The 24,665-nt window shown below is 31.4% G+C and overlaps 1 protein-coding gene across 13 annotated transcripts in view; it reads right to left on the reverse strand.

Moving 5' to 3' along the window:
* The window catches only part of LOC127735708 (leucine-rich repeat-containing protein 71-like), a 51,094-nt gene that overhangs the window by 9,416 nt on the left and 17,013 nt on the right, over positions 1-24,665 (reverse strand). For 5 of the 13 annotated variants that reach the window (XM_052245969.1, XM_052245979.1, XM_052245973.1 and 2 more), the window contains exons 2-13: positions 21,627-21,730; positions 17,556-17,765; positions 13,847-13,972; positions 13,097-13,172; positions 8,601-8,675; positions 8,000-8,068; positions 7,120-7,279; positions 5,330-5,413; positions 4,459-4,548; positions 2,974-3,081; positions 2,419-2,506; positions 2,150-2,167 (exon numbers count right to left, since the gene is read on the reverse strand). In XM_052245969.1, the coding sequence (XP_052101929.1) occupies positions 2,150-2,167; positions 2,419-2,506; positions 2,974-3,081; positions 4,459-4,548; positions 5,330-5,413; positions 7,120-7,279; positions 8,000-8,068; positions 8,601-8,675; positions 13,097-13,172; positions 13,847-13,972; positions 17,556-17,765; positions 21,627-21,730 (1,208 nt within the window). Of the gene's footprint in view, positions 1-2,149; positions 2,168-2,418; positions 2,507-2,973; positions 3,082-4,458; positions 4,549-5,329; positions 5,414-7,119; positions 7,280-7,999; positions 8,069-8,600; positions 8,676-13,096; positions 13,173-13,846; positions 13,973-17,555; positions 17,766-21,626; positions 21,731-23,146; positions 23,204-24,665 lie in introns of those variants that run through there. The other 8 variants (XM_052245980.1, XM_052245977.1, XM_052245972.1 and 5 more) reach the window with 5 other exon arrangements.

Genomic DNA, 24,665 nt, shown 5'->3' on the forward strand with positions numbered 1-24,665 from the left:
ATTTGATCAGATGTAGAACTATAAATTTCATTGTTCTAAATCTGACACCCAAACATAAATATGAAACTTCAATATAATATGCACAATAATGTATTTTGACATTTTTTTCAAAGGACTGCCAGGTTATATCAAAAGACTAGGCACATAATTAGGCTTAAAGAAGCCTTTAATAATGAATTTTTAATCTGCATATGAAATATCTGAAATAGAATTCTTACTTACTTCATGGATGTTTTATAGCAAGGAAGAGTTCAATTTTTTATATTTTAAAACAAACATCACCTGGGATAATATATAAAGCTAAAGGAACTATTTATACATGTAGATGTAGTTGTTTTTGGTTGCATTTCTTTTCAAATGAAAAATATAGGACTTGACTAAAACAATTGAAATTTAACTATAAATATTATTAAACATGTTATTGCTGTTCCAATAAAACAAACATAGGGTCAAATAAAGGAACTTTGAAATGTCACATTTCTATGGGTAGGTGTGGAGTACAGTGAAAAGTAAGAGATATTCTAAATATCTCTTACTAAGTGGTTACCCCATTTTGAAAGTGCCTTCCCTGAGTACCATGAATGTTTAAATGGACCAGACTTTAAATTAATGGATATCAAATAAAATGCTGAAATGCAGATTAACTATCAAAATGTAATAGAAGTATTCTAGCATGAGGAATATAATTGTTTAAAAATTGCATTGAATTATTGTTCACTTCAAAATGAACTGAAATTTAAATTGGTATTGACTTACAAGATATGAAAGATAGTGATATATTGTTGGCTTTGTAACAACAGAAAGAGAAATTATCATGATTTAAACAAAGAAAATTAATAATCCAATGAAGTTTAGATTGTATTAAACTTGTGGAAAAATGCAACCATAATCAAAATGTGCTTTTTCTGGTTCCATTTTTGTTGATTTTGTATAGTAAAATAACAACTACAAGAAACCAGTTTCAACATTGTGCTTTCTAAACATATATAATTCTGAAATATTTTCTGGTTATAAATAACTGAATATAATTGCAAGTATTAAAAAGAAAAGAAGTTCTCATTAATCAAAGCAGGAGGAAAATACCAGAGTTACAAATTTCAACACATCAAATAAATCTTATTTCTGTTCAATATTTCACAAGTCAGTTATTTCACCTTCAGCTTGTTCTTTTAAGCTATTATTTCATGAATTTTTTCTTCCATTTCTATACTAAGGGCATATCCTAGAGAAGTGATAGGGTACCTGCATAGGGCATTTGCATTTATATCTTAGAAAAGGTGAATTACACAGCATTCTTAATGACCTCCCTGTATCTACCACTAATGCTAAAGTAGTGAGCACATGTTTAGTAAACTGTTGAAATTTGTAACCCCAAGTATTGATTGACTAGTCTGTGATTACAAAATTATTGAGACTATGAAAATACCTTTTCATGGTTTTCAAATAAAAATATACCTAGGTTTTTGAGAATCAAAAGGTTGATTGTGTCTGTAATGTTAGTTTTATGGCTACCAGTCAAAGGGGAACAACTGTTATCAAATCTTTAACTTTTTTGCTCATAGAATCTGTATCATTTATAGTTATATTTGTAATTTACAGTGATATAAAAACCTTAACCAAATGTAATCAACAAAGTAATCAGTTTAACTGTGAGAAAAAGGAGCATTTAATTTTGTGGTATTCAAATTACTTATCTTCTTATTTGGTTGAAACTGTTTTTATACAGATTTTATATGTTTTTACAAAAATCAACAAAATGTTACTGGTATTGTGTAGACTAATCCTTTTTTGTAAATTACATATCTGAGAGCATCATTAAGAAATCCCTTATATACACATTCATTATTTATCTCAAGCTATTTAGTTAATTCTTACTAAATAGAAATGCATGAAACTATATTCTTTCTTTTTACAATGGAAAAGATATTAAATGTATTTCTTTAAATTCAACACAGAACAAAAAGGAATTTAATTCCAAAATCTAAAAGGAAAATTCAACTCTACAGGAACAAAAAATTCCAGAGAAAATCACAGACTAGAAAATAATGCACACAGTATTTCTTCTGGCATCTACAAAAATAGGCTGAAAGAAAGCTTTTGGTATTTCATTCTGTATATAGCAAAGATATATATAGTTGTTGAGATTAACCTTTTGTTCCTCGTGATTCTGAAGAAAAAGATACAGTAACTATTTAGTATTAAAAAAACAAATCAAACATTTCGAATTTCTATTAAAGTGTCAAAAATACACAAAAAAAAACAATTTGTAAATTGTGAGCTAATTTTCTCCTGTTCTATTAAAGTGCCACACACACGAACTAAAGACAATGTGATTTAATTAAATTCAGTTTCACAATTATAAACTTCATAAAGTCAACTTCCAACGTTAACATGACTTTTGTTGTCATGACAACCTACCTTTCTTTGTTAGTGTCTTGTCTTCCTTTTCTTTCTTTTTGGTCTTGTCATGTTTCTCTTCCTCTTTAGCATCTTTACCCTTAGGATCCTATTAAATAATATTTCTTTTATTGACTTTGACATAAAATAACAATTCTAATTTGGTTTCAATTGCAAGTAAGCTGTTGAAATTCAATTTACTATGAAATTACAAGAAATTGTATGATTAGAAAAAAAATTAACTCGCATTATTGTTTTGTTGGGTCTCTTGGAAATTTTTTTTCACATCATTACTACAAGGACTTGTTTTATATGAATTAAGGTTATGAAATTTGCAACAATACACACATTAGCTATTTTCATTTTTGGATTTTCTAACCTTTTTCAAAAACATAAAACTGACTATTTATCAACTTAAAAACTTCTCTTGGTGATTATACATGTACCAAGTCAGGAACAAGGCACTTGTTTTTCACTTTTTTCATTGATTGATAGGGTTAGATTTTGTCAGTTTTTATGGACTTCCCCTTTTTTGAATTTGCCTTGGAGTTCAGTATTTTTGTTATACTTTTTTACCTTTTTCTTAGCTGATGCTTTGCTTCCTTTCTTATCTTTATCCATATGTGATTGACTTCTGACACTTGCTGGTCTATCTTTGGAACCATCTCTCCTACTTCCTGGTGGCTGTTTCAAAAATAGGGGGATATTGAGTCACATTTGTATAAACTTATTTCAATGTTTAACCAGAAAAACAGATATTTTTTTTTGAGAAATGATTGAAGTACAAACTAAAATTTGTATTAATAAAATATATAATGTATTTTTAGGAATAAGTTGACAGTTAAATGTAATTACACAACAATCATCGCACATCTTCTTATTTTTATATTGTTTTTTGACCGGAGAAGCACCTTGCCCAATTAATAAATAAAATAAGTAGCTCAATAAACATATTTGCTTCTTAGTTATATGAGAACAAAACAATGTTTAGAATAGACATTCCTTTTTAAGACGATAAAATCAAGCCTTTATTATCATAGGCATTCATTTTAAAGAGGAAAAAACTTATTTTCTCCCTGAACAAAAGTGTCTTTTTGAGCAGGTTTGAGGAAACCTGACATTTTGTTCTATTAACTGGACAAGACTAATCAATAAATAAATACAGGAGGTGCTTAACTACACATGGTATGACTAAAATTCAGTCCACTTTGGTTCCATTAAATCTAATGTAACTTGGAGAACATTTATTTTGACAAATACGTAAATGGACAAAGACATGACCAAAAACAAAATGTCTTCTTTTATAATTAAATTGTATGAGTTCTCCAAGGAAGACGTGTGTCACCTGCTGTCTCTGAATACTACAAGCAGAAATTGTAAAGTCCATGATTCATTATAAGTACCCCATAAATCGCTCAGATAAAAAAATGAAATAGTAGGTATACTTCTTCATGTCCTTGAGAAGAATCTGTACAAGTTTGGTGGAATTCTTTCAAGCCATTTTCAAGGATTTGTGGTGTAACAAACTGATATACTGTGGATTCATTTATTTTCGTGGGTACCAATTTTCGTGGATTAAGGAAAACTTACATTTTCGTGGATATTTAATTTCGTGGTTTTTGACAATGTCTGCATACAAACCTATAGTAAATTTGCCATTCGTTGAACATTCAATTTCGTGGTTAACCTATAATCACGAAATCCATGAAAATTGGTATCCAACGAATAATAATGAATCCACAGTAAGCAGAAATGGGTAAGTTCATTTTTTGGTTCTGTAAAAACCAAAAATCACTTAGATCAACAGTTATATTAGCAGGTGGATATCTTCATGTCCTCTAGAAGAATATGTTGCAAGTTAGGTTGAATTCTGTTGAAACGATTTTCAAGAAATTTAGTATTAACAAAGTGTAACCCAGATGATGATGCAAGACCAAGAGTGACAACAAGAAGTGATCCATATGTGTCACTTGTTACAGCTGCATGCTTCAATAATAATGAGATACAGATACTAGTGACTAACAGCATTAATGTACTGTAGGGACACTCATGCTTACTTACAGATTTATTCCTTTCTGGGAAATCTTTTTCAGAAAAGTGTTTTCTTCTTTCTACCACTTCTTCATGTGTTAGAGGAAATCGTGATAAAATCTGTAAATATACAAAAATTAAAAATCTTTATTCATATCTACAGAATAATAAAATATCTTATTTAATTACTACTAGACTTTCCTGTTTTATATGTTGATGAGATTTTCCAACATTTTTTTTTCTAAAAAAAAGCAACAATCATAATGGTCAATTATATCAACTACTGTTAATTCAGAAATTTTTAAGTACATTCATTTATTGGCATTGTTGAACAATGAATCAAAATGTGAGATGAATTTTAAAATTTCAGAAAATAATGCATACAAATAATGCTATCAAAATTTTTAAATGCTAGTTTATATTTTTGCGAAACCAGTTTATATTTTTGTCAGAATTTTCACAATAAAAAAAACATCACAAAATTTTTTGATTTTACAGTATTCTGGAATACACACTTACTATCCTGAGAAATTTTGACACAATTCAGTGAGCCAGTCGCATAGCCATTTGTGGACAGAACAAATAAATACCATAAAGTATTAATCATAATGGCAGGATGAGTTGATCTGTACATTTTAAAATCTAATGGCAAAACCCAGTGCATTGCATTATTAGGAATATTTATTTGAAAGGTGTTGATATAAAACTGTTTCCAAAGATTACACCTGCAGTTTGAATTATCAACTTCACATTTGATTTAACAGAAATGTTTGATGGTACTATATATATATATCCTGAACAGATGTAGAAGATAACGTCACACAATTTGACATCGCTATGACATACTCAATAACTAGCAAAATATTCATCTAGAAGAAATAGTAGATGTGCAAATATTTACCTCTGCAATTTTAGAAGCACCTTTATCTCCAATGAAATTGGATGCTAATGACAGAGACATTAGATTTCTGTTCATACGTAAACCCTGAAAAACAAGAACATTATTACTGCTTAATCCTGTAATTTGAAATTTCCTAAAAGTAATTTTGTCATACAGCCTTTTCCTAAAAACTTGAATTATATTTTTGAATACATAAATTTATTTTCTAAAAAATTAAATCATACTAATTCATTTATAAATTCATTTATTAAATAACTTTTTGTGACATCAATTTTCATAGTGGTTCCATTTTTCTTTTACCAAAAAAGTATTTTGTTTTGGCCACTGTCCAGTGATGCAGCTAATCGTTGGACCTGTCGGATGTAGGGGGCAGAATTTTAGATGGTCTGGCAAATGACTTCTTTGTGTCAGACCCAAGGTTGGCAAATATTTTTAATGTTTGGGGCCGTCGAAATTGAAATTTTTGTTGGTCCTGGTAACCTTGGCTTCGAAATAACCTAGACATCATTGAGATGGGATCCATCTCTGTGGGCCTGCTGACCTTGAACTTTCACCTAGGAAGTTGTACAAACATTATGACACACCCTCTGGTGTTGGTTAATATACATGTCAAGTATAAAGTATGAAATTATAACAGTTCTCTAGATACAGTGACACATTTATTGCCGGTAATAGGTAAACGTGCTGATGTAAACCGACTTCGATCTTCTCTGCATTTATCCAATTAGCGTAAGTCATGTGATCATAATTATTTTCCTATTTCTCTGAACTTATCATTACACACAGCAATGAATGAAAACGAAAGTATATTTCCAAAAAAAAAATTGAATAGAAGCATGTTTTCAGCTTCCATGCATCCATGGTGCGAATACATTACCTTAACTAGAACATTGTTAGTACGAAAAACACAAGTTTCATCTCCATATGACAAACCAGTGGTGCATGAATTAAAACAGTTGGAACAATAGATGGCCAAATCAGTTTATGTAGTTGAAAAGCATTGAAAACCAAAAGTTCTATTAAGGAACAACTAATGTTGTAACGACCAGATTTAAGTAAATTAAATTAAACAAAAACAAGTATTATTTTAGTTTTCTAAGAGTGTTCTTATTCATTTTAGTTAATGTGTGAACACATATAATCGTTTTGTTGTAAATGTAGCTTGCCACTATCTTTGTTTTTGATATAAAACTATCCATAAAGTTAATGGATAGTTTTCTCATTGGCAAGTGTAGAACAACATTCTCATTTATTTATTTGATTTTGCAGGATAATTTAAATTAAATGTGGTCTCAGTCATTAAACCATCCCATGGTCATATCCTTATTTAACATAGTCGTTCTAGTCAAGGTTTTTAAGGGGTATCTTAATCCAACTGGGAACTAGTTATTATTTTAAAAAATAAGTAGGTCTGGCAAACAGTTGATAGGACTGGCAAAACTGTCTTACATGTAGGACCCAATGTCTGATAGGAAAAAAAAAATATCTGCATCTGACTATCTATATATTTATATGTTGATTTTTATCAGTTAATACATTAATTATGACGATAAAAAGGCCTTGATGCAAACAGAACTTAATTAATCATAGATCAGGCATTTGGTTTTTTCTTTTTGATTGATTCACATCTTTATTAGCTTACTATAGGGCATGGTTTTGTTTATTGTTGAAGGCAGTACAGTGCCTATAGTTGTTTATATCTATGTCCTGGTGACTCTGGTGGATCGTTGTTTCATTGGTATCCATACTACATCTTCTCATTTTAGACCAAAACATTTCCAATAACTTACTAAAGCCAGATGTTCAGCACCAACATCTGTAATTCTATTTCCTGACAGGTTCAGAGAGATAAGCTTCGTATTACATCTCTTTGTACTTCCTAAAGCTTGACCAATCTGTTCTGCTCCTTTATCTGTAATCCCACAGTGACGCAATGACAAATTCTGTATACTGGAATGGCATAATGCAATAAAATTATTAAACAGAAAACACTTAACAGCAACCAATCAACAACAAAATTTTCACAATACATTACCACTATAAATTCTAACAAATAGTAATAAGACATTTTTCATTTAATTCTAAACCACGCTCAGAAAAAAAAACTCTCATAAGTGATGAATATGGCATGAGGAACCCACAAAAAATCATTATATATCAAGAAAAACTTTTTAAGATATCACACAAAGGCTATAAAAACTCTCTCATTTTCATGCATTTTGATTAAATATTGAATTCTTCCAGCTCTTGTGATCAGTGAAATGACGATTTTAATCACTGTGATATGCTATATAAATTCATTTATCAAGAGTAAAATATTATATTATTTAGAACAAAATGCAATAAAAATTTTACAGAAAAAATATCACGTATCGTAGTCCAATAACAGTTTCCAGATCTGACATGGAATAAATCCATACATGATCAGAATAAAACTTACATAATGTATTGGTGATAGAGTATTGTACTCTGTACAAATAAATGTCCACAAGTGAATTATTAACACAACTCAGGCTAAAAGTTCCAAAAAGTTAGCTATTATTTAGATTTTAGTTCACTAGTAACTTTTAAAATTCTTAATGAAATTTAAATTCTCACATATGATATTATTTTCAATATTTATGATAACCTGTATTGCATGCTTAATGTTACAGAAAGAAGTAAACTTACGGACTTTCTTCTCCCATTAATTCATGCCAATTTTCTTCTACAACAGTATTACCGTCTAAAACAAGGTTTCTGAAATAACATAATTATTTTTATATTTCTACTTAATACAACTATCAAGCAAATAACATGCACAAGAAAACCTGTAGTCCAATGGCTTTTAAAATCCTCCCGTGAGTTGATATAAGTTTGTAATTCAAACAAATTTAGACTGCTGAACAATTTATTTGAATTATTTCATGATTATTGTCAGCACTTTTCATGATACCTTAATTTGTGGTTGTTGTTTGTACTCTTTTGAAGGCAATCAAATAATATTCAGATGTTTACTTTTCTTTTCAAGCTACCTAATATGGGTTGTTGTTTCACTGAAATCCTTTCCATATCTAAGAGCAGTAAAACCTTTTTGCTCAATGTTTGTGGCTTGGGTGTCTTACTGATAAAGACATACATGTAGTGATATCTGAAGACATCATATATAACCAAACCATGCAAAATTATTGAACTGATAAATGTCTTTGTTTTATCTCACTCCCCACATTTATATTATTTAAGAATCAGGTTTGACGTGAACAGTAAGAAAGAATTTTTTTATGAATGTTACCTCATTTCTGGTATCTCTGTAATTGTAGAAGCAAGAATCGTAATTACTTCCCCTGACAGCCCACAATTCCACAAACTGAAAAAAGAACCGAATTTAAACATTATTTCCATACATCTATATTTCTGTGTACTATTGTTAAATGTGTCTGTATATTTAAAATTCGTTTTTCTTTATGTTTGTAACTGTGTTTAATAATCCTTCAATAATCAGCAGGGCTGCCAAGTCTCATGCAATTAGCGTGAGACTCACACATTTTCATGCTTATTTGGCTGCATTTTCCTTTGATCTATTGTTTTTTTCTCTTTGATCTTTACAATTTTGGCCAAATCTCACTCATTTGCTTCATGAATTCTTGGCAGTTCTGAATCAGGGTTGTTCCAAAATCAGTCATGGTGGGGGGAATGGAAGGCACTCAAATTAATTAATTGTGGGTGGTTGCATTTTTCTTATAAATTTGTAAGAATTATAAGCGAAATAAAAAATTTGTATCATGAGTGCTGGGTTTTGAAAAAAGTGATTCCCATGGGATTAAAGAGTCATAGTACAACAAAAAATAGATCAAAGAATCAAATCGGCAGGTTGTGCAGAATGTTTTTTGAACAATGGAGAATATTTGAACAATTAAATATTTGAAGAATGACTAAGTTCCCAAGTCATGAAAAATGAGAAAAAAATCCTTAAACAATTCCACAGGTGTACAATTTCAACATATATGCAACCTTCCTGTCAAGTTTCATGGATCTGGTTGAAAACTGTAGGAGGAGTTGATTACACAAAACTTGTACCCTCTTTCAAAAATTTTGCTGAAAAATGACTGAAGTTCCCAAGTCTGGAAAAATGAGAAAAAAATTCCTTAAACAAGTCCATAACAACAGGAACACAACTTCAACATATAAGTAATCTTACTGTGAAGTTTTAGGGCTCTGAGTTGAAAACTGTAGGAGGAGTTGATAGTACTAACTAGGTATACATAGTTGACAAACTTCTTATAGTGAGGGTCTCTGAGGAGAGAGCTCATGTTTTAGATGTATATTGTCCAATGCTTGCAAAAAACTAAAACAATTAATGAGACACCGAAATAGAAATTTTAAACAAACAATAAGTGATAACTAATTAATTTGAAATAAAATGCTCCGCTGGGGCGCAGCTTGATACGACCGCAGAGGTCGAACCCTGAACAGTTGGGGCAAGTATGGACACAACATTCAAGCTTGATACAGCACTGAATTTGGATTGTAATTAAATATTTGACACAGCATAGGTTTCTGACACAGAATGAAAGTGGTCTAAGAACTTAAAAATTTTTAATTTACCTATTCAAACCATATCATTATTATTTGCTTTTTTATATAAATCAGAAATAACCAATTTAAAATGGAAAATTCTAAAGAAAAAAAAGGGAAAAAAATCCCCCCCCCCAAATTTTTTGAACCCCCTTATGATTCATCACTCCAAAACTCAATCCCAGCCTTCCCTTGGTAGTATGGTACCTTGCAGTACAATTTCAGAGAGATCCATACACTTGAACACAAGTTATTGTCTGGAAACTAGAAAAATGCTTGTTTTTTTTGCCCCTTTTTTTGCCCCAAATTCCTAAACGTTTAGGGCAATTACCCCCAAACTCAAAACCAGCTTTCCCTTTGTGATATGGAACCTTGCAGTACAATTTCATAAAGATCCATACACTTACACACAAGTTATTGTCCTCAAACTAGAAAAATGCTTGTTTTTTTGCCCCTTTATGGCCCCTTATTGCTCAAATTTTGAGGGAATACCACCAAAATCAATCCCAGCCTTCCCTTTGTGGTATGGTACCTTGCAATACAATTTCAGAGAGATCCACACACTTGAACACAAGTTATTGTCTGGAAACTAGAAAATGCTTATTTTTTGCCCCTTTTTGGCCCCTTATTCCTAAACGTTTTGGGCAATTACCCCAAAAATTCAATTCCAGCTTTTCCTTTGTGATATGGAACCTTGTAGTACAATTTCATAAAGATCCATACACTTACACACAAGTTATTGTAATGAAACTAGAAAAATGCTTGTTTTTTGCCCCTTTTTGGCCCCTAATTCCTAAAATTTTGAGGCAATTACCCCCAAAATCAATCCCAGCATTCTTTTTGTGATATGGAACCTTGTGGTACAATGTCAGAGAGATCCATACACTTACACACAAGTTATTGTCATGAAACTAGAAAAATGCTTGTTTTTGCCCCTTTTTGGCCCCTAATTCCTAAAATTTGGAGGCAATTACCCCCCAAATCAATCCCAGCATTCCCTTTGTGATATGGAACCTTGTGGTACAATGTCAGAGAGATCTATACACTAACACACAAGTTATGTCTGGAAGTTACAAAAATGCTTATTTTTGGCCCCTAATTCCTTAACTGTTGGTACCATAACCCCCAAAATCAATCCCCACCTTCCTTTTGTGATATTGAACCCTGTGGTAAAATTTCATAGAGATCCATTCACTTAATCTATAGTTAGAATGCGAAAACCAATGCGTCTTCGGACGACTATGACGACAACGCCATATCAATATACCACAAAATTTTTTTGCGGTCGTATAAAAATTGTTAAAAATTGACTTTAAAGGGCAATAACTCCTTAAGGGATCAATTGACAATTTTGGTCATGTTTGACTTATTTGTAGATCTTAATTTGCTGAACATTATTGCAGTTTACAGTTTATCTCTATCTATAATAATATTCAAGATAATAATCAATAAAATGCTTCGCTGAGCGCAGCTTGATACGACCGCAGAGGTCGAACACTGAACAGTTGGGACAAGTATGGACACAATATTCAAGCTTGATACAGCTCTGAATTTGGATTGTGATTAAATATTTGACACAGCATAGGTTTCTGACACAGAATGAATGTGGTCTAAGAACTTAAAAAAATTTAATTTATCTATTCAAACCATATCATTATTATTTGCTTTCATATATAAATCAGAAATAACCAATTTAAAATGGAACATTTTAAACAAAAAAAAAGGAAAAAAAGGAAAAACAAATCCCCCCCCCCTCCAATTCGTTCAACCCCCTTATGATTCATCACCCCCAAACTCAATCCCAGCCTTCCCTTTGTGGTATGGTACCTTGCAGTGCAATTTCAGGGAGATCCATACACTTGAACACAAGTTATTGTCTGGAAACTAGAAAAATGCTTGTTTTTTGGCCCCATTTTGGCCCCCAATTCCTTAACGTTTAGGGCATTTACCCCCAAACTCAAACCCAGCTTTCCCTTTGTGATATGGAACCTTGAAGTACAATTTCATAAAGATCCATACACTTACACACAAGTTATTGTCCTGAAACTAGAAAAATGCTTGTTTTTTGCCCCTTTTTTGCCCCTAATCCCTAAAATTTTAGGCAATTACCCCCAAAATCAATCCCAGACTTCCCTCTGTGGTTTGGTACCTTGCAGTACAATTTCAGAGAGATCCATACACTTGAACACAGTTATTGTCTGGAAACTAGAAAAATGCTAAATGTTGGCCCCTTTTTGTCCCCTTATTCCTTAACGTTTTGGGCAATTACCCCCAAACTCAATTCCAGCTTTCCCTTTGTGATATGGAACCTTGTAGTACAATTTCAGAAAGATCCATACACTAACACACAAGTTATTGTCATGAAACTAGAAAAATGCTTGTTTTTTGCCCCTTTTTAGGCCCCTAATTCCTAAAATTTTAAGGCAATTACCCCCAAAATCAATCCCAGCATTCCCTTTGTGATATGGAACCTTGTGGTACAATGTCAGAGAGATCCATACACTAACACACAAGTTATGTCTGGAAGTTACAAAAATGCTTATTTTTGGCCCCTAATTCCTTAACTGTTGGTACCATAACCCCCAAAATCAATCCCAACCTTCCTTTTGTGGTATTGAACCTTATGGTAAAATTTCATAGAGATCCATTCACTTAAACTAAAGTTAAGAGTGCGAAAACCAATGTGTCTTCGGACGTCGACGACGCCAACGTCATACCAATATACAAATTTTTTTGCGGTCTTATAAAAACTGCAAAATTTCCTTAAAATTACTAATTCAGGTGCAGTAACCCAATAACGGGTTGTCTGATTCATCTGAAAATTTGATTGCAGATAGATCTTAACCTGATGGACATTTTTTCCCCATGTCAGATTTGCTCTAAATGCTTTAGCCAAAAACTGCATTTTACCCCTATGTTCTATTTTTAGCTATTTTTTAAAATTTGTCTCAGTAGTTTCAGAGTAGAAGATTTTTGTAAAAGTTAACGACGACGACGGACGACAGACGCCAAGTAATGAGAAAAGCTCACTTGCCCCTTCAGGCCAGGCGAGCTAAAAATGGTTGTGAAGTAGCTGACTACATATTGTTTCTATCAGCCATGGTTTTTTCTATCTATTTTAACTGATTGTTTGATCATGTTTCCGTATCTGTAATTTGAACTCTTTATATATATACGGAATTATTTAAATAACCGTAAACCGATGTGACTTACTTGATGGTATGTAATTTTGCCATCTTGGGCCAGCACTGCTTAAATATCTCCATTATGGGTTCAACTATTTTCCAACCTAAAATAAACAATATTAAGGAAAGTGTATCATAAACTGATCAAGTGATCAATATAAAACACTAAAAGGTCTCAGAAAAAATATAGTTGTCAGTTTAAGAAGTCCATTCATGTGAATCGTTTCATGATGATGTTCAATGATCTAGATGTTCTTTATTATAACATTTTTTTTCAATATGCTACCTTTACTAAGTACAAGTTAATCTTATTCCAAGAATTTTTTTTCTTTTCTCAAGAGTTTATTCATTCTCCTCGACATGATACTGCAACCTTTACTACAGGGCAACAATAATTTCTTGGGGTAACAATCTGCTCTATCACCCTCTCAGCTATGTATTATTCATATCATATTCACATCATAATGAACATGTGTGCTAAGTTTCAGGATGATGTGACCACAACCTCATAGTAAACTACCGTAAACCAAATTTAAATCTGAGGTGTTCTGAATTCAGACTATCACATTTCAATGTTAAGTGAACAACAAAATCTGGGTCAAAACCCTCATTTTGCATATAAATTTTGTAACGTGACTTCAACTTCACATCAAACTTACCTTAAACCAAAACTATAACCTGATAAGGGACAGACGAATGGACACAGACCAGAAAACATTATGCCCTCTAATACGCAGGCGAAGATATGCTAGTTTTTATAATGTATACTAAAATTTACCTCTAATGTAAATTTCAGTCACTGTGTCTGGTTTATCAAAGTTTTCCATTTCTACTTGTACACTAGGTCTGAAGTATTCAAATTTGTCTTTCATTGTAAATGTCTTTGGTGGAGCTTCCACTCCTTCTGTTAAATAGACGAACTTTGTTGTAATAAATCTTAATATTCTAATGAATTATAAATTCTAAATACATGATGAATTCTAGCATCTTTCTAGATGCTTTGCAACATTTTCACATTTTTTAAAAATAAAATTCTAAAACTTTTAATAAATGTATGCTTAAGCTATGTATATGTGTGATTCAATGTAAATAAAATATCCTATCAAGTCTCTCTTACTTTTGTCATTTTGATTTAGATTTAGATAAATTTTTAAAAGCTTTAAGATAACAAAACCTCTAATAGAAAGAGTAATGTATTTATTATTAAAGGCAAAGAAAACAAGAGGCTCTCAAGAGCCTGAATCGTTCACCTGTAATTTTTGGCTTAAATATTTCATCAATGATTATTTTTTGCTTTTCAATATATATTAATGAGTGGTTTAAAAATGCCATTTAAATGTTCTTTGTATCTGTCATATTTTCTTCAAAAGCAAAAAAAATGCATTTTACCCCTATGTTTCATTTTAGCCATAGTGGCTATATTTCTTGACGTACAAAGAAATAAAATACAAAATTTATACAAGATACTCTGAAACTCATTCAGCCCAAGTTTGGCTGAAATTGATTTAGCAGTTTCAAAGGAGAAGATTTTCTAAAGTAAGCAAACTAGATTAGATGAACAAATTGTGAAAAATTGTCTTTAAAGGACAATAACTCCTTAAGGGGTCAATTGACAATTTTTGTCATATGAAATTTATTTGTAGATCTTACTTTGCTGAACATTTTTGCTGTTTACAGTTTATCTTTATCTATAATAATATTCAAGATAATAATCGAAAACTGCAAAATTTCCTTAAAATCATCAATTCAGGGGCAATAACCCTAAAAATCAGATACCTGATTTGGCTGATAATTTCAGGGTAGGTAGACATTGACGTAATGAATACTTTAACATTCTTGTCTGATTTGCTCTAAATGCTTTAGTTTTTGAGATATAAGCCAAAAATTGCATTTTACCCCTATGTTCTATTTTTAGCCATGGCGGCCATGTTTTTTGACGAAACAGAAAATAAAACACAAACTTTATTCTAGATACCCTAAGGATCATTCAATTTAAGTTTAATTGGAATTGGTTCAGTAGTTTCAGAGGAGATTTTTTAAAGTTAGAAAACATGATAAGCAAATTGTGTAAAATTGTCCTTAAAGGGCAATTACTCCTTAATAGGTCAATTGACAATTTTGGTCAAATAAAAATTTATTTGTAGATCTTACCTTGCTGAACATTTTTGCTGTTTACAGTTTATCTTTATCTATGATAATATTCAAGATAATAACCAAAAGCTGCAAAATTTCCTTATAATTACCAATTTAGTGGCAGCAACCCAACAATGGGTTGTTAGATTCATCTGATTCAGGGCTGATAGAACTTGACCTAATGAACATTTTTACCCTGTCAGATTTGCTCTAAATGCTTTGGTTTTTGAGATATAAACCAAAAACTGCATTTTACCCCTATGTTCTACTTTTAGCCATGGCGGCCATGTTTTTTGACGAAACAGACAAACTTTATTCTAGATACCCTAAGGATCATTCAACTTAAGTTTGGTTGGAATTGATTCAGTAGTTTCAGAAGAGAAGATGTTTGAAATAGTTTACACCGGACGGATGACGGCGCCGGGTGATGGCAAAAGCTCACAGTTCCTTCGGAACGGTGAGCTAAACATTTAGTGGTATTTCAGATTGTTATGAAGTTTTGCATGCATTTAGAAATTGTTAAGCTACATCTGGTTATCGAAAAATGGATACATGTTGTATTTATAGTTTAAATTTGTGAAATAAATCTATAAATGTATAGACTGCTTGTAAAAATTGACCAAAAAATGCATTTAAAAAAATCTAAACTGCTATTTCTCAATTTCCATCCACCGAATTTTGGGCCTTCTTTTAACTTAAGGTTCCCTGCACATAAGTGTTAAGTTATGGTTTGTTTAAGCTTAGGGTTCATTTTAGGTTAGATCAAGTTTAGTTTAGCTCATATGGGTACTGATGAGTTTGGAACTCTGAAGTAAAAGAAGAATGAATTTCACTTTAAAATAATATGTTATTGCTCAATTTGCTGTGAACATTTCTGTTTCAATGATGTGATAATTTAAGGGGTTCACTGCAATTGTTATTGATGTCTAAATCATTTAAGATTAAGTGATGTATGAAAAACAGGCAAAAATAAGATTTTGCAGTGTGAAGCCATTACAATTTTTTTGTTTTTTTAACACAATTTTCACTCTACATATCAAAACTAATTGATATATAGTATACCGAAAAAAGGAATACAGTGACCCCATATAAATTCTATCTCATTTAAACACAAATTTTCATAGCAAGAACATATTATATTTTAATCAAAATTCTGTAGATCCATAGGTTTATGCTTTTTACATACATTCTATAAATTTATCTGTTAGACAAATTTTAATTCATTGTTTCTCAGGAAGTATAATTGATGCATATATCATTATTCTATAAATAAGCTGAATATTCAGATGCAGTCCAACATTTTTTTTATGCATACAAAAAATTATAAAAAAAGTCTGAAATGTTGCACATGCATGTATACTTGGACTTAAATATATGTTAACTTCAAGATACTTTGATATTCAAAAATATGATATTAATTTAGTTAGTCAATCTATAAGCATATATATGCACCTACATGATCATGCCCAAAATTTACCCAATTAGTGAAACTACACTACAACTATCACCTCTTTCCATTTGATTTGTATTATTTACAGTAATGCTTGTTAAAAGTTCTTATTTCTATAGTTACTGAATGTTGTTCATAGTGAAAAATTAATGCTGTAATGTAATAAAATCTGCCAAGGAATAAGGATTATATTAAGGAAACATCCACAAAATACAGATTTGTATCTAAAATTATGACTGTAACAGATTTAAATCAAAATTGTTATACAGATTATATAAAACAATTGATTTTATTACATAACTGATTTGCTAGTCATTTTAAAAACTACTCCATATATGCTGAAAAATTCATGGCAAAACATCTACATTTTCATTAAAAAAGATATATAATTTGCCATCTAAAATCTACAATGCACCTAATTTCCCTTTTTCTCTTGCCACCATTCACAAATTGAAATTTCGATTTTTTCCCCAAAAAAAATACTAGGTTAAATTACTTAAACCATATTTAGCCACAAAAAAGAAGTATGCAGTGTAAAGAATAACTGCATAATATTTGGACATAAATTAATTTATGAAAACGATTACAAAATAACATTTTCAATATCTTGTAATTGAACAATAAAAAGGTAATTTTTTATGATTATCAGTTATAAAATATGGTTTTTGTTCATATTTTTGTATCATTAGTGTATACTGTAAAAGTGCTTTCAATCATGGATGACAATTTTCGATATTTTTTCGTCAATATTGAGTGGCTAGTAGTTTAACACTAGATACATTTCAAGTATGAAATTTTGAATAAATTTCCAGATTTGAATGTGCCACTACAACTACTAGAACTGATACCTCATGAATGATAACATTTTTACAGAGTTTATTTCAATGCACAACAAACTACACACCACCATCCAAATCTTGCTCCGGATCAGGATCAGGCTCAACAGGAGCCTGTGGAGCTTTCCCCTTGCCTTTATCTGGTTTTCCACTTTCTGTATGGCCCATTACTGTTGGAGGACGAGCTCTCGGAATTATTGGTGGTATATATGTCATGCTGTTGCGTCGGCATAATTCTGTAAAATCTGCCTGAAAATTCCCTGTACAACTGTAGGGCTCTACAAGTATAAAAAATGTCATTTGTAAACATCAAACTTTCAAATGCAAAATATCTGCTTTGTTCTATATGAAATTTTAATGAAAGAACCTTTGTGAGCACGCTCACATACCCCACACCCCCACATTGTCACTGGACAAACAAATCTCACCAGATTTCTAAGTTCAAAGACTCATAACTCTACAAAAGTCAACTGATCGATCTTGTGGATATGCACATCTACATAGTATGTCCTTATTATCTACAAAGTTTCATGAAATTCTGTTGTGTGGTTTCAGAGAAGTTGCGATGACAAACTGTTGCAGTAGTATAATTGGGCTAAAATTCTAAGTTCAAAGGGGCATAACTCCTAGAAAAAAAAATCCATTGTATTTTCCTGTTGATAGGCACATCTACATAGTATGTCCTTATTATCTACAAAGTTTCATGAAATTCTGTTGTGTGGTTTCAGAGGAGTTGCGATGACAAACTCTTGCAGTAGTATATTTTGGCTAAAATTCTAAGTTAAAGGGGCATAACTCCTAGAAAAACTAGAGGCTCTCAAGAGCCTGTGTCGCTCACCTGTATTTACTGATGCTTTGGAAATCATGTAAAATAAGGTTAAAATCATAATTAATAGTATAAGATATTAGATATTATAATGATATCTAGGATAATTACAAAAAACTGCATAATTTTTGTAAAATTACTAACTCAGGGGCAGCAACCCAACAACGGGTCATCGGATTTGTCTGAAAATTTCAGGGCAGATAAATCTAAATCTGATGAACATTTTTGCCACCTGTCAGATTTGCTCTAAATGCTTTAGTTTCAGAGATATAAACCAAAAACTGCATTTTACCCCTATGTTCTATTTTTAACTAAGTTGGCCATGATGGTTGAAAGGCGGGGTCATCGGACAAATTTTTTAAACTAGATACCCTAATAATGATTATGGCCAAGTATGGTTAAATTTGTATCAGTAGTTTCAGAGAAGAAGATTTTTGTAAAAGATTACAAAAATTTACGAAAAATTGTTAAAAATTGACTATTAAGGGCATTAACTCCTAAAGGGGTCGACTGACAATTTTGGTCATGGCAACTTATTTGTAGATCTTACTTTGCTAAACACTATTGCTGTTTACAGTTTATCTCTATCTATAATAATATTCAAGATAATAACCAAAAACTGCAAAATTTCCTTAAAATTACCAATTCAGGGGCAGCAACCCAACAACAAGTTGTCAGATTTGTCTGAAAATTTCAGGGCAGATAGATCTTGACCTGATAATCAGTTTTACCCTGTCAGATTTACTCTAAATGCTTTGGTTTCAGAGATATAAGCCAAAATCTACATTTTACCCCTATGTTCTATTTTTAGCCATGGCGGCCATCTTGGTTGGTTGGCGGGGTCATCGGACACATTTTTTAAACTAGATACCCTAATGATGATTGTGGCCAAGTTTGGTTAAATTTGGCCCAGTGGTTTCAGAGGAGAAGATTTTTGTAAAAAGCTAACGACAACAGACAACGACGGACGACAAGTGATGAGAAAAGCTCACTTGACCCTTTGGGTCAGGTGAGCTAAAAATTGAATTGTAATTTTCTGTCGATATGCACATCTACATAGTTTGTCCTTATTATCTACAAAGTTTCATAAAATTCTGTTGTGCGGATTCAGAGGAGTTGTGATGACAAGAACAGGACTAACGGACGGACAGACAGACGAACGGGTGAAAAACATTATACCCTCTGCAACTTCATTGGATGGGGTATAATAAGGTGATTTGAAACAGATTAAGCCTTGTTTTCAGTAACAACCTGTCTTCAATGGTAATGGTAAGCATGCTCAAAGATACAGTTTTTTACAACTGTGCAGTAACTATAGTAGATTAACATTACATGATTGTCTTAATATTAATGATATATGACAATTTCAGTTACCTTTCTTGAAATAGACATGTACACGTAATCCACTCAAAACAAAAAAGATAACAGTCTTTGAAATAAGTATTATTCTACAGGCCCAGAGAATAGAGACTAATGAAAATCTCTATGGGGCTGTATTTATTTTGGTCTTTTAAATTTTCAATTCAAATTTTATTGAGATAAACAGTCTACAACTCAATAGTGTCTAAAATCATTGATTTGTCATGTAAAATACTGAAACAATTATAAACTATCATATTTCAGAAGTTCAAAAATGTGCATTTTGAGTTTCAGAACATCCTCATATATTATTTTAAAATGTCATGTAAAATTCTTTCATAGACTTCATATCTTAAGTAAAACAATTTTGATGCAATGTTCTGTTAATGAGATTGAAGTGTTATAAAATCACTTGAAAATTATTTGTTTTAGAATAAAGTTGGAAGATCTGATACCATTTATCAAAAGACAAAATTTGAACTTCTGTCTTACATTTCATGCTCAATACAATCATAAAAAACATGAAGAACAAAAACTTGTTGAACAAAATTAAATTTCATACTATTCATGTCTATATTTGCCAAAACGAGTTCTTTAACTGTAAATAAAAAAATAAATGCATAAAGTTGTTGAAAGGCTGTTCCTGAAATTTTTTTGGGATATTTAAAGGCATTGATTCAATGTAGTTGTTAGAAAAATTAGGAAATTATATATTTGTAGCACTTAACTTGAAATATATTTGGAGAGTGGGTCAACGCAATGGGCAGATTTGGAAATTGCACAAACTTACAATGAAAACTGAACTTTAGTTTTGTCTATGATTGACACAACTTACAAGATGTAAATATATGACTGACACAACTTACTATATATGATCTAAATTGATCTTACAAAAATTGAATAAAAATTTCAAGAGTCCACAGATATAGTTTTTGAGTAAGTTGAAACTTGAACAGTGTCCAGCTTGTTAAAGATAGTTCACTTCTACAGATTCACAGAACTAAACTTAATTTAACCATGAAATTAATACTTTCAACAAACATAAATATAGTGTAAAAATAAACTGTTGACAAAGAGATAATCTCCCTGTATCTAATTTTGCAGAGAACAGTCAGTAGATTTCAACATATGTATTATATCTGTATCATTTTTTATCATATTAAATGTTTGTACATGTTGTATCAGGTATTCATGGTATTGTTGTATTTAATGAAACTAATAAAACTACTGAATCAGAAGCATGCATGTTTTGGGTATTCTGTTAATATTTTCTTTTCCTTTTGTATTTGTTTTTCAAATTGGAATAGAAATTATTGTGACAAACTTCTTATTCTCATACTACTGTACCAATTATTTTTCATCTCAGTCAGGTTAAAGGAAAAGAGAATGGAAACTTTCATCAACTTACATGACTAAGTTAATAGAAAACTTTAATTTTAAACCTGATATTACCTTGATATCTTGATAATTTTAAAACAAACATTTAGGGTGTAAATTCTGAAAGTCAGTTGGTCAGTTCCAGTAAAATATAGTTGGGTTTAATTTGTAAAATGTGATTCATTACTGTACCAAATTAAATATTTCTGTGAAAGTCTGTAATTACCTGTTATATACAGGATTGACCAAATGTCTAAAAAATCTTTAGATTTTTTTAATCATTTTTAAGCAGATATCATATTTTTATCTCTCTCTGATATTATGACTGCAACTGAAGATTCTATTCCAAATAATTAAAAAAATATTTGTTTCTAGAAGAGCATGAAAAAGGGTTAAAAATTCAATTTATATTTCACCAGTATATTATTTTATGAGAAAAAATTGGACCTTTTATTAACAATAGAAAGAACAAAACCTAAGTAACAACTATAGATGCATTTAAGTAGTTGAGAGTCTGGGACTGTTAATTCAGGTGAATGTCCAATGCAACATAACCATGTACAAGCAGTTTACATACCTGGAGTTTTATTTGGATTTTCTTCATCTTGGCTGACAGCAGAAGCATTTTTTTCTTTCAGTCCCTTTTCTAGCTTCTTGCCCATCTTGATCTTGTTTGCTACACTGTTAAAAAAAATTATATTCTTCATTAGAAGTCCTTCTATTAAGCTCGGAACACATGCAATTAATATGTACATGTATGATAAATCCAAACAGTGACTGTTTTGAGGTAATGGTCATTTGAAGGGGGCTAAAGGATACCATTTAACTGTAAAAGTCTATTGTCCCATATCAAAAAAAACCATTATCTGATTTTTTTAAAGAACAGGGGCTCATATCATAGCTATTTTGGGGTCTGAAATATGTGCATGTTCTTGCATATTATTAGTTTAAACGTCTATTTCCACTATTACTGTTTTCCTCTCCTAGATTTCGTTGAATTCTTGGGAAAATCCTTTCAGCAATATTATTGACATCTCAACAATGAGTCATCATCTGTATTCTAGGTTATGTGGTGCTCATTTTCCTTTTTTTAAGGCCAAGAGTATTATTTTTTAAATTCTGTATGTGAGCGGATTTCTTAAGATCAGAAAATGATTTGATGTAGTATTTTAATCAAACAAAATATGCTGATTATTGCCTCGTAAAAGTGATTTAATCCTGTGCCATTGAATGCAAATTAAATGAAAAAATACTTTGATGCATTAATGACATTGTGACATCTTAACACGAGTTATCTTAAACGTGTTTAAAGTGTTAATTCTGGACTTTCCAATTGACCATTGAAAGTCATGTGAAAAAATTAGAATAACTGTTGTAGGGAGAATTAAAAAGTCAGTATGTCCCAATTTCTCTTTTTATCAAGATATTCATTTGTTATTTGATCTCAAATTTATTCTGTAATTTTCAAATCATAATACAATATACCTGAACTATATATTGTTGCACATGCCCAAAAGCCATCGTCCAAGACTAAGGTTACAAACTTACAAGCATGTCTACTTATTTTACGGAATCGGGTCACAATACGAAACATAGACAGATTGACAATGTTTCTGAAGCTATTCACCAATAAAGTGTATCAGACTGTTTGCAAATAAGTAAAGAATATTTAAATTCACAGTGGATAACATTTGCTCCAAGGTTGTGCTTTTTTTCTTCCGTTTCGAGTTAGGGTAACGTACTTCCAATCATCGTCATCGAGGATATGCATTCTAGTTTGTGTATATAGCATCCCCTATATACACAATGTAGAACGCATTCTAGGCGACTGGTCCGCTATATACACAATCTAGAACGCATACCATCCGACTGGCACATATTTCTGACCCAAAAACATCTATGTGATCTGGTGATTTATTATTTAAGCAAAAGTGATAGTTAAAAGTTTAGGGTACACGCAACTGTTCGATAAATAATCGTTTAATGTGGTGGTACTATTTACATTGTATTCAAATGAATAATTATTAAATTGAAACTGTTGATCACACAATGTAGATATCTATATCAGAGTCTAATACGGCTTTTCAAGCCTGATACCTTGAACTAACATTCGATTTTCAGCTGTTTATTATCAACCTTGACCGAAGTGCATTATCGGAAGTACCTCCGTATAATAGAGTTCTTGTTATATGTATATATTTTAATCAGTTGAAAATTCTATATTAATGTAGTAAGGAAATTACTGGTATATAACATATCAATTTATTGTTTTATTAAGTTAATTATTTTCTTCGACAATCTATACATATACTTAATACGCGACTGATATCATTACGCTAACAACTTCCGTTTCCAATGACAACTTTTCCCCGTACAAAAAGTTAATATTGGCGGGAAAAGCAAATATTTAGTTTTCCAGCTTGATAGCAGAGACACATATTATACGATAGTTATTCCGCGGCGAATAAAGAATTTATGTTTTGCCCACTTCGTTACACAAATAATTTAAAGGTCATTCATCGTCTCTGTATTTAAAGGATATCATAAGTTTAAATCGAAAATCGGAAATTAGATTTAGGAACAGTCATTTTTTTTTCATTCGGGGGATGGGAGGAAACCGGAGGAAACACCTGAATTTCTCTTTTTTTTCAAGTCCCTACCTTGAAGAAGGAAAATAAATTCAAGACGGCCCCCTTCTAAAGACATGAAAATTTCAACACCCTCCCCTCAGTCCAACGGCACTTTTCAATATTTTTATTATTTAAAACAAAAAGGGCATGCATACAATTTCTATTTATATTATTATAATTTTAGATATGTAAAGATAAGGAGATGTGGTATGATTGCCAATGAGACTACTATCCACCAAAGTTCAAATTTGGTGGATCATTTAAGACAATAATAGGCAACAGTACGTCCTTCAACAATGAGAAAAACCCATGTCGTAAAGTCGACTATAAATGGCCCTGACATGAAAAATGTGAAACAATTCAATTGAGAAAACTAACAGCATATTTTATAACAAAACAATTAACGAAAAACAAATATGACAGACATGAACCAACAACAACCACTGAACTACAGGCTCCTAACTTGGGACAGGCACATAAAGAATATGGCGGAGTTAAACATGGTTGAAGGCGCCAACCCTCTCCTAACCCAGGACAATGGTGCAACGGCACAACACAAGAACAAACTATACAAAACAATAAACAAAAAAACAAATATGAGAAACAGCAATAGACGACAACCACTCAATTACAGGCTCCTGACTTGGGACAGGCACATATATATAATGTTTATTTTAATAGATATGCCTGTTATGGTTTATTGACATTTAATACACATTCGCTCAATTACAGCACATGATTCCTTTCTTTTATTAAAGAAGTTAGTAAATTATCATTGAAACGTTCCTGGGAGAACATTTTGAAACTTGGAATTTTTATATTAATGATATAACCAAGCAGAGCGAGGCAAAAAAAATGAAGTCTTTCCTGCCTTAACAATTTTTTTTAATTTTAAGTGGAAGCATTGGGTGTGGGTCGTCTGACTCCACATCTCCAGGTCAAACTATAATTTCGTATTATTGTCATTCTTCATGTCCAATAAACAA

Source organism: Mytilus californianus, unplaced genomic scaffold (assembly GCF_021869535.1).
Source record: "Mytilus californianus isolate M0D057914Y unplaced genomic scaffold, xbMytCali1.0.p SCAF_3, whole genome shotgun sequence".
Lineage (NCBI taxonomy): Eukaryota > Metazoa > Mollusca > Bivalvia > Mytilida > Mytilidae > Mytilus > Mytilus californianus.